This window comes from Lepisma saccharinum, chromosome 18, assembly GCF_977018435.1.
Source record: "Lepisma saccharinum chromosome 18, izLepSacc3.1, whole genome shotgun sequence".
Lineage (NCBI taxonomy): Eukaryota > Metazoa > Arthropoda > Insecta > Zygentoma > Lepismatidae > Lepisma > Lepisma saccharinum.
Window position 1 is genome coordinate 23,507,607 of NC_139246.1, and position 14,145 is coordinate 23,521,751.

The 14,145-nt window shown below is 39.4% G+C and overlaps 1 protein-coding gene across 1 annotated transcript; it reads right to left on the reverse strand.

Moving 5' to 3' along the window:
* Window positions 1-1,941: 1,941 nt before the first annotated feature.
* On the reverse strand, window positions 1,942-13,843 carry LOC146001913 (uncharacterized). Its single transcript, XM_083139629.1, has 4 exons — window positions 13,724-13,843; window positions 9,680-9,716; window positions 3,608-3,639; window positions 1,942-2,287 (listed from the first exon to the last, which is right to left on the reverse strand). Exons 1-4 carry the CDS (start codon window positions 13,775-13,777, stop codon window positions 2,063-2,065), a joined length of 348 nt encoding a protein of 115 aa, XP_082995755.1. The 5' UTR covers window positions 13,778-13,843; the 3' UTR covers window positions 1,942-2,062.
* Window positions 13,844-14,145: the final 302 nt, after the last annotated feature.

Genomic DNA, 14,145 nt, shown 5'->3' on the forward strand with positions numbered 1-14,145 from the left:
GGTTTCGGAAAGAGAAAAAGTTCATGCATATGCCGGGATCAGTCCCTGCGACGTACTGAACTGTGTATTTGTAGTGCAGGTGAAGAAGAGTGTGAAAACAATGACTTACAGGACAGACACTCTGATCAGAGTGACGAAGAAATTGAATAAAGTGACTGTTTTGATGACATGGTATTTCGCACTTTATTACAACCACTCTCAATCTTGATAACAGGTGAGCTGCTTACATTTCAAAAGACAATGCGGAATTCACAGGCGATGCTATTACTCCTTTACTGTAATATTTATAATAATAGTAATGATAATGCTAATAGTAATAATTAATATCTTTCACTTGTTATTTATTAACAGAAAATGCCTGTGGAAAAATCTGATAAACGAACTCTAAATCAGGTTATGGACAGTATTTCATGTGCAGAACCTCCAAGGTGGCCATCTTGGATTTGGGAAGTCATGTATGGTCTCTGACACATTATCCAGCAAAACACCTGTTGTAATACATGATTGTATCCCTCGAAATGAAAGAATCCTCCATACACATGTCTTCCCTTCGTGTAAAAACCCAACAAACTTACAAATGGTCAAAATTACTCCTAAAGGAGTTAAGGAGATATAATCGTGTTTGTCTGTAAATGTCTGCAGAGGCAGCCATCTTGGATGTATGATGTCACACAGGCAATGCGCCACAATACTAGGCATCAAATGCTTCCTAAAAGCCAATCACGCCAGCGAGCGTCAGTGGAGTTGGACAACTCCGCTGACATTGCACTAAGGCCGGAAGAATATTAAATACAGTAAATCAGCATTATCCTCAGAAATCACCGTTGACGACTGACGCGGTAGAGTCAACGGTTTTAACGATCGAAAGTTCAATTCCAGTTAAATAGTTCGCGTGATAATAGCTCGCTCTTAGTTGCTTTCAGATTACAACAGATTAAGTTATAGCAATTGAGCTCCATATTTGTCGTAGTAAAAAGGAAATAATTACGAGCGAAAAGTTACAATTAGAATATTGGGACTACGTTAGGGTAGAATTTTGAGAAACTGAGATCACTCCCTAGTTCGTTTTATTCCAGGATAGGCCTACATCGAAGCAAGAACCAGCAGGCCCCACCTGTTCAGTCTGTTCAGTCTTATTTCTCGGGGCTAGCCCCCTCTGCTTGTTTGAATTTTGACACCGCTCTCCAGACCGGCACCCCCCACCCCTCGCTTACAAATGTACCTCTCGCTGCCAATATACTTCTAATACCAGGCGCTCACATGGCCTGAAGTTTGATCCCCCTAATCTCATATTTAGAGATTAGACGATATCAAGAAAAGTACACAAATAAACCCACTCATAAGCATAGGCGTGCCCACGAAGGTGGGAAGGGGCAAGAGGGGGCAGAGTCTCCCTAATACTCTCGCTTAGAAATTTAGTGTAGAGGAATCGAATCACTGTTATTAACAATATTATGCTTTTTTTAATTAAGTATTTTCAAGCCGACAAAAGTTCTTAGCCACCACGGAGGGGGAGGAAGGTGTATTATTTCCTATGAAATTGAACTATCCGCTTCGTTATCTAGCAAATTTCTTGTTATTAACACTCTCACACACTTTGTTAGTTAGTTGTGTCACATCTATGTGTTTGCAAAATAAATTGCTCATACGTTGGAAGTCAGTGGCGGTGATTGGGTGACAAAAGTGGGGAGGGGCAAAGACAGTTTTGCTCTACGAAACCATGTTTATATGTAAAATAATATCTGAACCACAGAGAGGGGAAATGAAGAAGGGGTAAAGAACATTGGTACCACGGAAGTTGGAATTCTTCTAATACAATGATTCTCGTAGGTCCAGACATCCTATATACGCCCCTGTTCCATACTTTTACTCCCTAATCAGAGGGTTCTGCGCACGCCTATGCTAATAAGGCATGCATAAGAATTCAGTAAACATGACAAAGAAGCATTAAAGGGAGTTTATTTACTGTTGTATAGTACATGAGACCCTGTTTTACTAAGTAACTTTCTACAAGTTTAAACTACGTACAATGTCGTCTGCATATGAGATTTGTTTTAAAGTTTCATTTCTTCCCATAGTGCATTGGTGTCCCCACACCCATACCGGTCCCCACACCCATACCGGTCCCTCCATACTGTGAGTTCCTTCCAGCTGACGCATGGTTGTTGGCTGATGATGACCTGACCTCGGTGACCCTTCTCTCGTAATGTTGGCCGTTTTGATGATTCTGATGACCTCCTGCGTTGTAGCCTGATCCATAACCTCCATACTGGGGACTCCTTTTGACCTGGAGTGAAAAAAATGATGCATTAATATTCCGTATGCCTAACGTTCACTATATTAATATAGAGTTTCGCAAGCAAAACAATAGATGGCAGCACTGACTTTACTGCAGATTACATATCTATGTATCTGTACCTTTTATACTATCATAATTTTTTTCTCTACGTTATTTACATTTCATTCTACTCTCCTTAATTCCTTCTGAGTTTCTTTGTCCTTTTTCTACCTTATTAATTCTTTACTGTGCTCTCCCTTTCATTCTTACAGTATTTATTTCCTTTGTTATTTTATATATTTTTTTACTATTTTTCTCATTTGCTCTTTCACCACTCCAGTAATGAATGAATGAATGAGTTTTTCAACATTTATCTTGGAGGCGTTCGTATATCCTGTAAGCATATAAGATGCAACGCTGAAAATAAGGTTTGTAATCAAGGGGTCCCGGGTTCGATACTTGGTGGAGGCACATAGTGATTCGGACCCCACTTTAAACTATAGGTATAGGCCCGATTAGCCTTACTGTGCATAAAGTGAACTTAAAACACAAACTCAATCAATCAATCGAAGAGTGTCATGAAGAACACACATCCAGATGCAGTGTCTAATAGGCTCACCAAGTGTATTTTGCCCCTATGTTCGTTGCGTTTATGTTTCTATGAACAAAAGTAATACAGTAACATTAGTAACACCCTAGAGAACAATGTATTATATATATATATATATATATATATATATATATATATATATATATAAATGTTCACAGTTGAAAGATCGGAAAACAAGACGTGATGAGCATAGTGCCCTTTCCCCCAGCCCCTCTGATAAGCTAGGGTTAATGCATTAAATCAGACAAACACCAACAATAAAGGAAATTAGGGCCTCCCCATAACTCAGTGGTAGCGTCGTTGCCTTGTTATCAAGGGGTCCCGGGTTCGATACCCGGTGGAGGCACAAGTGGTTCGGATCCCACTTTAAACTGTAGGTCCAGTCCCGATTAGCCTTACTGTGCATAAAGTGGACTTAAAACACCAACTCAAACCAAATAAAGGAAATTGTAGAGTAAGCCTGGGCAACGTGTCTCAATTGTGAAGGAGCGCTCTCGTATGCACGTGTGGAGTTCAGGGCAGCTGTAGCGTTTTAAGAGAGACGGAAAAGAGGAACCGTGGCAGGAGAACTTGAGGTTCAGTGTGTAGGAGAGAAGCTCGCTGTGTACGTAGCGCTCATGGGTATCGTACAAGCCCACCCAAGTTGCTCAAGCCTGTTGGAGAGAGGAAGGAATATAGAGGAAAAGGAAGAACGCTTGTAGCTAAAGAGGTTAACTTACCTTCATCGTTAGTGGTTCCTGTACTGCACCATCTAGAAGAGAATAAACATTTTATTACATTGTCACAAGAGACACATTAGTAATTTGATTCTTAACTAAACGCACAGCCATGAAAATAATCGGCTGGGCAGAATTTCACTGGTGCCACATACAGAGGCGCAACCACAAATGTTGATATTATTATTATTATTATTATTAATATTAATATTATTATTAGCATTTTTCTGGTATTTTCTCAACACGTTCAATTTCACTTTAGCTAATAATGGAAAACAAGCACACAAACTATTTTTGAAACAAAATGACGAACATAATTTCTTTTGTACATATGGCAAGTGTAACATTCATGTAGAATATATGTTTTACACATATGCAACATGGAGCGACGTAACATAAGAAAATACAAATGCTACATATTAACACAAAATTGCGCAAGTATTCAATGTTTCTTTAATACATACATATATAACATATTATATTTAAATACATTACATAATCATAACAAACCAACAGCAAAAATAATATAAATTCTCTCTCACATGTGTGTGCTTCTTTTTCTCAAAACAATTATTCATACATTTAAAACAAAACTGTTTAGCAACAACAGACTGAAGTACACATTTGGTCTTACTTCTCTCTCTAGTAATTTACAATGCATTATAAAAAAGAATTATAATGCAAGCCAAGCGAGCAAGAAAATTTTCAGATCCTGTTTGTGGAAACTTAAAATAATATTGATTTAATAGGGCGCAAATGATTTCACGGGGCTCCATGGCATTCTCTCTTTTAAACTTTTTCCATTTGGATCGTTCGGTGCCCAGGTCCGACTCCTTCCGCCCCCTAGCTATGGCTCTCAACTTGGTGAGACTGTAAGAAAAGCAGAGAATACGAGCGAATCGAGCAACAAAATTTTACGAAACGTATTTTTATTTGCATAAAATTTGAAATCCAGGGGGACAATTGGCCCTTTGTGCCACCCCTGAAGGTGCCCTTGGACGTCAATGTTTGCCCCCCCCCAGAATTAATTTCCTTCAAAGGTTGGGAGGTAATGCCCCCTTGTGGTTGCGCCACTGGCTACATGTGGGAAAAGCAAAGCGAGAGCGGGACAAAAGTGGCTGGTTCCCGCGCACTGTGTGGCAACGTCACCCGGGCTGCGTTGCCAAGTTGGAGCGTTATCTTAGGCCGACCTCCATCAGGGGAACTTCTGTGTCACCCCTGACCTTTCGAGCAAATACTGTCAGTTTGTATCACATGGATTACAAAGACCAACTCTAGAACGAGATCTTTCATTCCCGGAACATACAGGGTTGTGCTCCGACGTGGCAACAGCGCCAACTTCTGCCACCCGCCTATTTTCATCGCCGGGAGTTTAGTAGCTATTATGGAGATGGTGCAGAGGCGGCGTTGTAAAATCGAGACGAGGCTCTTGGTATTGAAGTGCACCCAACCGAACTACCGAATGGGTTAATTCTAGTGTGACCTCAATGTTCTGTTGAAACACCACTCTCAAAGACGTTTCGTTAAGGGCAATAGTTCGAATGATGTTCGACCAGACACTCACCATTCAGAAATACACAACTTTACTAAATATTAATAGTCTAGAATTTAAATGTTACTAACCTAATGTTAGTGCACGTGATAACTAGACCTCGGATTTTAGGTTTTTAACCTTCGCAGCTAAATAACAAATGACAAGTTACGTCAGCGTTTAATTGATTGATTGATTTGATTTATTTTACTTAGCTTTTTCTGCCACTTTTCGCTAATTTGCGAAGATGGGGATGAGTGGTGATTATGAACTTGATAAATGGACACTCACGAACATCCATGCCCAGACCGGCATTCGAACCCGGGACCCCTGGTGTCGTAGCGCGATGTGCTAACCTCTCCGCCACGGTGAGATGAACAACAACTAATGAAGGTTTATAGTACCTAAATTAACCTATTCTAAGTTTGTGAACCTAATCAAACCTTGTTTTAGCACTTTACATGTTCTTAGGGTTTTACAGGATTTTTATATCACGCAGATGTACTTGCTCTGTCTGGCTAAGAAAGAATTGCATTTCTAAGGTGCTCTGTCAATTTCCCTCCCTGCAAGTTCATGATGTTTTTTCAAAGCTCTTAACAAAGCATGGCCACAAAGTCTGGCGCCACCGTTACCCGGACAGTCGAAACTACAAACTTCTGATCTGTAAGGTCTCTTTCGCGTCAGTTCGGTGCTTTGTAGATATCACGCCTTGCGAAGTAACGTTTCAGCATTGAAATTTGCACCACTGACTGTTTCTGTTGAAAGATCATTTTCAGTATATAAAGGGTTAAGACAGGGGAGCTATCTTTTCCACTTCACGTACGAGCTGGGGTGCCTCGGGGCTCGATCCTTGGTCCGCTGCTATTCACGCTCTCGGCCGCTGATTTAGTCAAGTCTGTTAAAATATGCAACGTTCACTGTTATGCTGACGACACTCAATTGTATATATCCACACGCATATCAAAATTGCAGGACGCGGTCGCACTTTTAAACCAAGATTTGAAGAACATAAGCGATTGGTGCGCTTCCAATGGGTTAGTAATAAATTCAAACAAAGCAATATTTACAATTATCGGAACAGACAGTCTCTTGAAACATATTGACATCAATGAATGCGAAATAATTCTTCACACACAGCGTATTAAATTTTCTGAAACAGTAAAAAACCTAGGACTGATCATGAACCAGCGGCTCGATTGGTCTGAGCACGTGATACAACAATGTGGCAAGGCGTATTCCATATTAAAAAGCCTCTATCTTCTGGTAGACTTCCTCTCTCCTAAGATAAAATTAAACCTAGTGCAGTCTCTTATCTTCCCCCTATTTGACTATTGCGATGTCGTTTAAGGGGTAAGAAAAAAAAAGCTTGCAATAAAAATACAGAAAGTTCAAAACGCATGCATTAGATATGTATATAGAACAAAAAAGTGTGAACATATTCTCCCTGTGCTTAATGAGCACGGAATCCTCTCCATGGCACGACGGAGAAAACTGCACTTGTTTTGTACACTGCACAACATAATTAATAGCAAAAGCCCAAACTACCTCTTTTCGAAATTAAACTTCAGAAGCAAAATTAATTAGCATTCAACCAGAAACGCTGCCAGCTTCAGCTTACCTCGTTGCAGAACTTCAGCTTATCAGGCCTCTTTCAGTTACGCAGCACCCAAAGCCTGGAATGCACTAACAAATCTAACCAAAAATCAAAATTTCAGACGTTTTCGCGATGCTCCGTGAACAAACGATCAGAAGCAGGGTAAATCAACTTATGAATAATGATAAATACTGTGTGTTGCCAGAATTTTTTTTTTACTACCAACTTTCTCGACTTCAGTTACTTTATTATCTAACTCACTGCTAATATTATTCCAATGTATATGATTTTATTCCATTTGTATTTTATTGTACTTTCTTGTTCATTTTCTTTGTAATCTTGAATTTTATTTTATTTTAATTTTAATCTGTACTTTCTGGGGTTAGGTGGTAGACCAGCAACAGCTGAACCTTGCCCAGCAATAAAGTCAATTCAATTCAATTCAATTCAAATGATCCCCACAGTCAAATGGCAGAGTTATGGATAACATAAAAAGAATGTTATGTCTGCAGGATACATACGTAATTCATTTTTCATATCAACAAGTAATTTTTGATAACGCACAAGTATAGTAGTACTTACTATAATTTGTGGATAATTTTGAAAATGATATATACAATAAAAAATTTGGTTACGAAATTAATATTTGGTTGTTATATATACACGCATTAAAATTTCTTACAGTTCCAAAAAAAATTGTTTGTAATGATTACATCTAATCAGTATTTTCAGGAATTTTGAACTTACTTCAGGATTTTCGGACAATAATTTAAGATATTTAGGACTTTTGGATTATATTTTATGAACCTAAAAATCCAAGGTCTAGTGATAACTCAATCTAGTCACGTATGTTTTGTCATACTTGAGATATCTAAGATTAAAACCAGCTTATGTAACTTTACCGCCAGGGTTTAGTCACAGCCAGTAACATCACGGACATCGTTTCTGGTAGCACACACGTCAATCTCTGAAATCCCACAGTATTTTCAGTTTATTGTTAACCTAGCCTAATTACTCAGCCTGTCAATCACAAGTATGTTCGTTCCTGTTTCGGTGGCTATTTTTGCAAACAGTCCTAATTCTGGGAGGAAGACCTTCCTAGGCACATCCGTACTACATTGGTAAGGGATGTTTGTCACTTTTACCAGGAGTGCGGTGATGTCATATGTTTGACAAATGACCAAGACCTTGCCTTTGGGTGATGTCATGATAAGACACAGCCAACTTCCGAATTTCAACCTTCATACGTGGAGGAAGGTTATTTCTAATCTTAACTCCATGTCTATAGCTGGCAAAAGTAACTTCCTGTAAGTTACAAACCAGTTCACCCTGATTGGCTGTTATATCCTGTATAGCCAACGCCCATCATTGTAATATGCCGTAGCGCGCTAATTATGAAGAGACCTATACTTATTTCCCAAGACTCTTGTACCGATGTGTACGAAACAGAACTGGCAGTTCCGAATGGGTTAATTCTAGATCGATCTACCTGTGCTGTGCTGTGCTGAGCTGTGCCGTGCGGTGCTGTGCCGTGCCGTGCCGTGCTGTGACGTGGCGTGCTGACCGTTCATGACGGGTTTCCTGTCTTACCGTTCTATATTTATTTTCGCAGAGATTTCTCAGTCTGCAGTAATGATAATAATATTAATAATAACAATAATAATTGGTATGTTGTTGAAAATTCAATCAAACTAAAGGCAATCAAATGGTCCAGGGTTCTATATCCGCTGGAGGCACATTGCACAGTGTTTCGAATTCCACTTTAAACTATAGGTGCAGTCCCGATTAGCTTATCTGTACATAAAATGGACTTAAACAATAATTCAAATTCAAATCAAACTAAATTTACTTTAGCCTGCAGCTTCTTTACACATGCCAAACTCATATCTACTTGATAATTGACGGTAATTACAAATTCCATGCCTTGGTGACAATTGTGAGCGTTCAGGATAAACTTCCCGTTTTCGAAACGGCTGGCGAAGATGAAAATTGATTTCCTTAATGAGCTCCATACTTTTGATTGATTGATTTGATGTTTTAAGTCCACTTTGTGCACAGTAAGGCTAATCGGGACTGGACCTACAGTTTAAAGTGGGATCCGAACCACTATGTGCCTCCACCGTCGTAGCCTTGATTACAAGGCTACGACGCTACCACTAAATGAGCTATATACGCTGTGTATGTTGTTCATGCTGTATTTTCTATAAACTCGAGGCTAGGCCGATACTTGGCCTTCGAGACCGAGTCGAGAATAAGACTGATGTTTATAAATAGAGACGAGAACGAGACAGGCATTTGCAACTCGAGGCGAGACCGAGAAATTGCCAAGTCTCTTCTAGGATTGCCTCGATACCATTCCTAGATCTTATAGTGCTCGTTGAGGAAATTTTATATAAATAATTGTTCTTGTTATAATAAATATTATTTTCATAACTGCAGACTGAGAAATCTCTGGTAAAATATATGTAGAACGGTATGGCAGGAAATCCGTCATGAACGGTCAGCACGCCATGCCCAGCACGGCACGGCACAACACGGCACAGCACGGCACGTCACAGCACAGCACATTCCTTGTTCTAAATTCAGACAAATTTCTACAGTACCGAGACAAAAAGTATTCATGCCAGTACTAGGTTGAAGCATCTCAGCCGTAAGATACTTAAAAAATTATAAATTATTTACAAAAAATGTTCTTTGCGTAATAAATTTCCGGGATTGAAGCGAGAATTTTTGTCGTCCTGGGTCATCTTTCATTGTCAATTTCTTTTTGGGCAACAGATATAGTTTAATACATGCATAGGTGAAGAGTTCTATAGTATTTATGCAGTTATTTGGTACTGATTGTACCAAACACGCAGATATTTGTCACAAATTTACATAAATTTGTCATTATTACGTAATGTGTTGTGTGCTACGTGACTAGTTTATTCCTAAACTTTAAATTATTTACCTGAGAGTTGATATGTCGAGGCAGCCTCAGACCAAACCTGAAATAAAGAACAGTGATACAAGACATCAACTACATACTCAATACTGCAAGCGCAGGGTGATTCATATAGAACTGACGTATTTCACTATCAAAGTATCTGAACAACAACATAGCTAGCAACAAGTTATTACATCTGAAATGTATTACAGTAAAACCTCGTTAATCCGGACTAATGGGGGGGATAAGTTGATAGGTTTAACGAAAGTCCGGATTAACTGAAATAACCTAAAAGAACAGTAGAAAGTGCATTATAACTGTTTATAGCAACAAAACACGTTTATTATGGTGTATTTAAAGGGCATAGGCATAAATACACTATACAGTATAGTAAAATATAAAGTAATTCAACAATGCAGTGCTTCTAGCCACATTTAAAACCTTGCATTTTTTTCCTGTCCGTATTAAGCGAAGTCCGGCTTGTCTGGGTCCGTATTAACGAGGTTTTACTGTATAGATATGGAAGTTAAATAACCTTTACATTACATTTGCAATCCCCTCCCCACCCTCTCCCCCGAAGGTTCAGCTGGACACGTCATTCCATGTTCCTGACCGTTCGATCGGTGATATCATTTGTAATGTTCTTCAGTTCGTCCAATGTCCGAAGGGGTATAGCGTGCACTGTTTCCTTGACTCCCGGTTTTGGAACATAAAGAAATTGGTTTCTTGGCGAAATCTTGATGAACAAAGACAGACCAGAAGCTAGAGATTTCTGTTGCCATGACTAGAACAGAATTTGGTGCCCCTGCATCTAACGGTAACAACATTAAGCCTTGTTTCTTAGATATGCTGACGAAAGCAATCTACGTTTCCATCCTATATCAGGGTCTTGTTCAGAATAAGAACAACACTGAAATGTAAGTTTGGTTCCTAGTGTGAAACAGACCCTGAAATAGGGTAGAAACCTTGCTTATGAGGTGTTTTCGTTAGCATACGTAGTGTTTTACCCTATCTAATTCCCCGTACCCGTCGTTTCGGAATTAGATGAATGGTGGGTGGGATAAGTGCGGTACAGTCCATACACACCCATCCAATTGTGACACCCTCTTATGAAAGCATAGGAGAGAAAACCTTTTGTCTGCTAACCAGCTAAATTCTTCAAGAACCGAATAGATCTAGGTGTTATCGTAGACGAAAAACTAAGCTTCAAAGAACACATCGCAGCTACAACTAAAAGTGCAATGCGCCTCTTAGGCCTCCTCTACAGATTCACTGAAATTAATACTCCAACTTCTCTTAGCCTGTTTTTCAAATCAATCATTTCTCCGATTCTTGAATATTGCTCTCCAGTCTGGGCCATGGCTTCCAATATTTATCTCTCTGACATGGATTCCGCCCCCAGATTCTTTACCACCATGAGCGTCCGGAAGGGGGGCAAGTGGGCATGCCCCCCTGGAAAATGAATGTCCGCCTAAATACTAGTATATAATTAACACAAAAATTCATTTCAGTCACAGTAATTTATGTTAATTATTATAGGTGCATTGAAGGAACATGATAATTTCAGACTGAAAGTGCTTTTTGAGAGGGCATGACTGTTATAGAGGGAAATATGCCCCCTTTTTCCCCCTGGAAAAAATTTACCCTGCTTGCCCCTCCCTAGAAAAATCCTGCGGACGTTGATGTGTACTACCATTGTTTGTCATAGAATTTCTTCTCTGCGGCATCTTCAGAAACCAGACTACTTTAAACATTCAGTTACTGCAGACCCGACGCTACCTGGCCGACATGAAATTTTTTCAATCGTCCATGGAAAATTAAGATCCGAATTTCTACTCACAGAATCCAACTTGAGAGTGCCCTGTCGATCGACCCGAAACACTCAATTGTTCCACAACTCTACCACTAGCTCTCTGTTCCACAGGCTGTTTCAGTTCTATACTGCCCACAAATATTGACGTTTTCTCCCCGGAAAGTACTTTCCGATCGTCCCTTACAATTCGTCTATAGATCTTTTGATTCTTTATATCTTGTCATGTTTATGTATAACATTCTTGTTTTCTTTACCGAAAACCATCTTGACTTATTTTTTGTTAATCTAGTGCACTTTCAGGTCCTCCTCCGTAGCTATGCGGTCTAAGGGACCTTGCTTTGGACGGCATGCGTTCAGTCTCGGGAATTTTCGGCCTGTGTATAGGGCCGGTGGCAACCCACCATCGTGAGGAAATTGGGGAGCTTCGAATGTAATCCGGTCGCGTAGACATACTACAACGGCTGGGGATACGTCGGCCTGACCCTCCGACTATTCCAATCCTGGTTGAAGATCTCCACGCTTAGAGGTGACGAAGGAAAGCGTGGGAGGGAGACCGGCAGTCGGTAGGTAAGCCAAGGCCCCTCATGGGCTGTAGCGCAAAGGATTATTATTATTACAGTTTCAGTGTAAAATGGCTATTATAAATGCTGTATCTGAAACTTGGAATATTCTATATATATATATAAAAATGGATGTATATATGTATGTTCGTTCCGGCATAACTCTTGAACGCCTGGAGCGATTTCAACCAAATTTGGTACACGTATCACTTGCAATCTCGAAAGAAATACTGTGGGGGTAAGACACCCCTGGCACCCCTAGGGGCGGGGGTGTGAGGGAGTGACATGTAAAAATAATAAAAAATGACCGATATTAGTGTGGCATCCATAGTTTTCGGGGTCGCTAAGATGATTAGTGACACTTAACCGTTCAACTCCAAGTTCATCATCACCTATCTGCATGGGGGTGAGAGGAGGTGAAAAGTAAAATGTCAAAAATGACCTAGATTAGTGTCGAATCCATAGTTTTCGGAGTCGCTAAGATAATTGGTGACATTTACGGTGACATTTGAGAGAAAGAGAGAGAGAGACTTGCTTTCTCGACCACGGGGGCAGTCTATTAAGTACTGCGGAGTGGATTTAAGATCGCCATGTTTCTCCAACGACAACTTTAATAGTATATTGGGATAAATAAATATCCAGGCAACCCCAGTGTAAAATGGCTATTATTAGAGCCTGGATTTGTAAGCGAAATGCATATTCTTTTCCAGACTTCTAATTGTAAGGAGAAAGTTTATACTTCGTATTACATACCTTGATGAGCTATTTAACTAAGGTTGAAAGTGCCTATAAATGCTTATTTCTGCAGGAAACGGTTATGCTTGCTTATTTTATGATTTTGGTTTAAAATAGCATATTTTACCCAAATCTGTCATATTTCAATCCTATTTCAATCACACGACTGCATTGGGATGACGATATCAATGCTTCTAGATACCCGCACGGGAGAAACAGCATCCAAGAAAAGATACAGTACATCCAAAATCATTTTTCCAAATTGCCTCGTCTTATAACACAGTTCAAACCTCGAAATAATCCATTGCAACATTCGCTTTCTCTCATTGATGAAATTTCAGCAACGTTGTCTTCAGAAACTCACGGTGTTGCTAAAATTGTGTCCGACAAGCTCAGTCAGGTATTACTGAAAAATCCCGGTTAGAAAACACTGTGTCAAATTTATAAAAATATTTCTGGTGAAGAAACAGACATTGAAGAGGAATTCAGCGAAGAAGAACTGTGGTGTTTTTCACATGCGCCTGTGATTTTCACTGTACAAATCGTTCTTCACTGACAGACACATTAGCTTCAAAATCTCAGGATGACCTTCCTTACATACTGTAACAGCTTTGAATAAGGTAATAGATCTAATAAACAAATATTTTTCAGATTTTCCTGTATTTGTTTATGCTTATTTTTTTCATTTTTGTGCTTATTAACTTGCTTATTTTATTGTTTGATTGTGCTTATAAATCCGGGCTCTAGCTATTATAAATGCTGTATCTGAAACTTTGAATAAATGAATAAAATATAAATGTCAGATTATATGTGTGAGTAGGAAATTCTTTAAAATGTCTGTAGTATTAATATCTGTAGCATGCATCAAATCTGGGACAATGAACAACAACTGTAGAGAAACGAAGGCTAAAGAGCCTTCAAAGGAGAACCAGGTAAAGTAATATGAAAGAAGATACGCACCAGAACGTAGCAGGCGACCAAAGTGAAGATTGTGAAGATGGTTGTGGTTTTCATCTTGAATTCTGCGTCTTCAGTAGTATTGGACACTTCCTTTCAATCTCTACTATTTTTAAGCGCATGTTTGTGTGTGCATATATATCACGCAGTGACCTTTGTTTGTCCCTGTTTGCGTGAGACACCATGTTTTGAAGGTCCCTGCGCACAATACTAAGGAGAAACAATAGCCCGGTAAATCAGAGTTTTGATCAAAGCACAAAAACATAAACATATATTTACACTGAGAAAGGCGGACTTTTCCTAAGGAAGTTTCAGCAGTGTTGCCAGTTTTGAGTTTAAAATTGTTGTTTATTTACAATATTGATGTTATGCCGATCAAAGGTTAGGTTGTAACTTAACCTAAGGATTTGACAGCAGTGGCGTAC

What these genes read in the sequence shown, in the direction of transcription:
- LOC146001913 (XM_083139629.1), bottom strand. Translation starts at nt 13,777, where the DNA reads ATGAAAACCACAACCATCTTCACAATCTTCACTTTGGTCGCCTGCTAC. An exon ending in TGGTCGCCTGCTACGTTCTG is followed by an intron (nt 9,717 to 13,723) that starts GTGCGTATCTTC and finishes TCTTTATTTCAG; the next exon opens with GTTTGGTCTGAGGCTGCCTC. An exon ending in AGGAACCACTAACGATGAAG is followed by an intron (nt 2,288 to 3,607) that starts GTAAGTTAACCT and finishes TTTTCACTCCAG; the next exon opens with GTCAAAAGGAGTCCCCAGTA.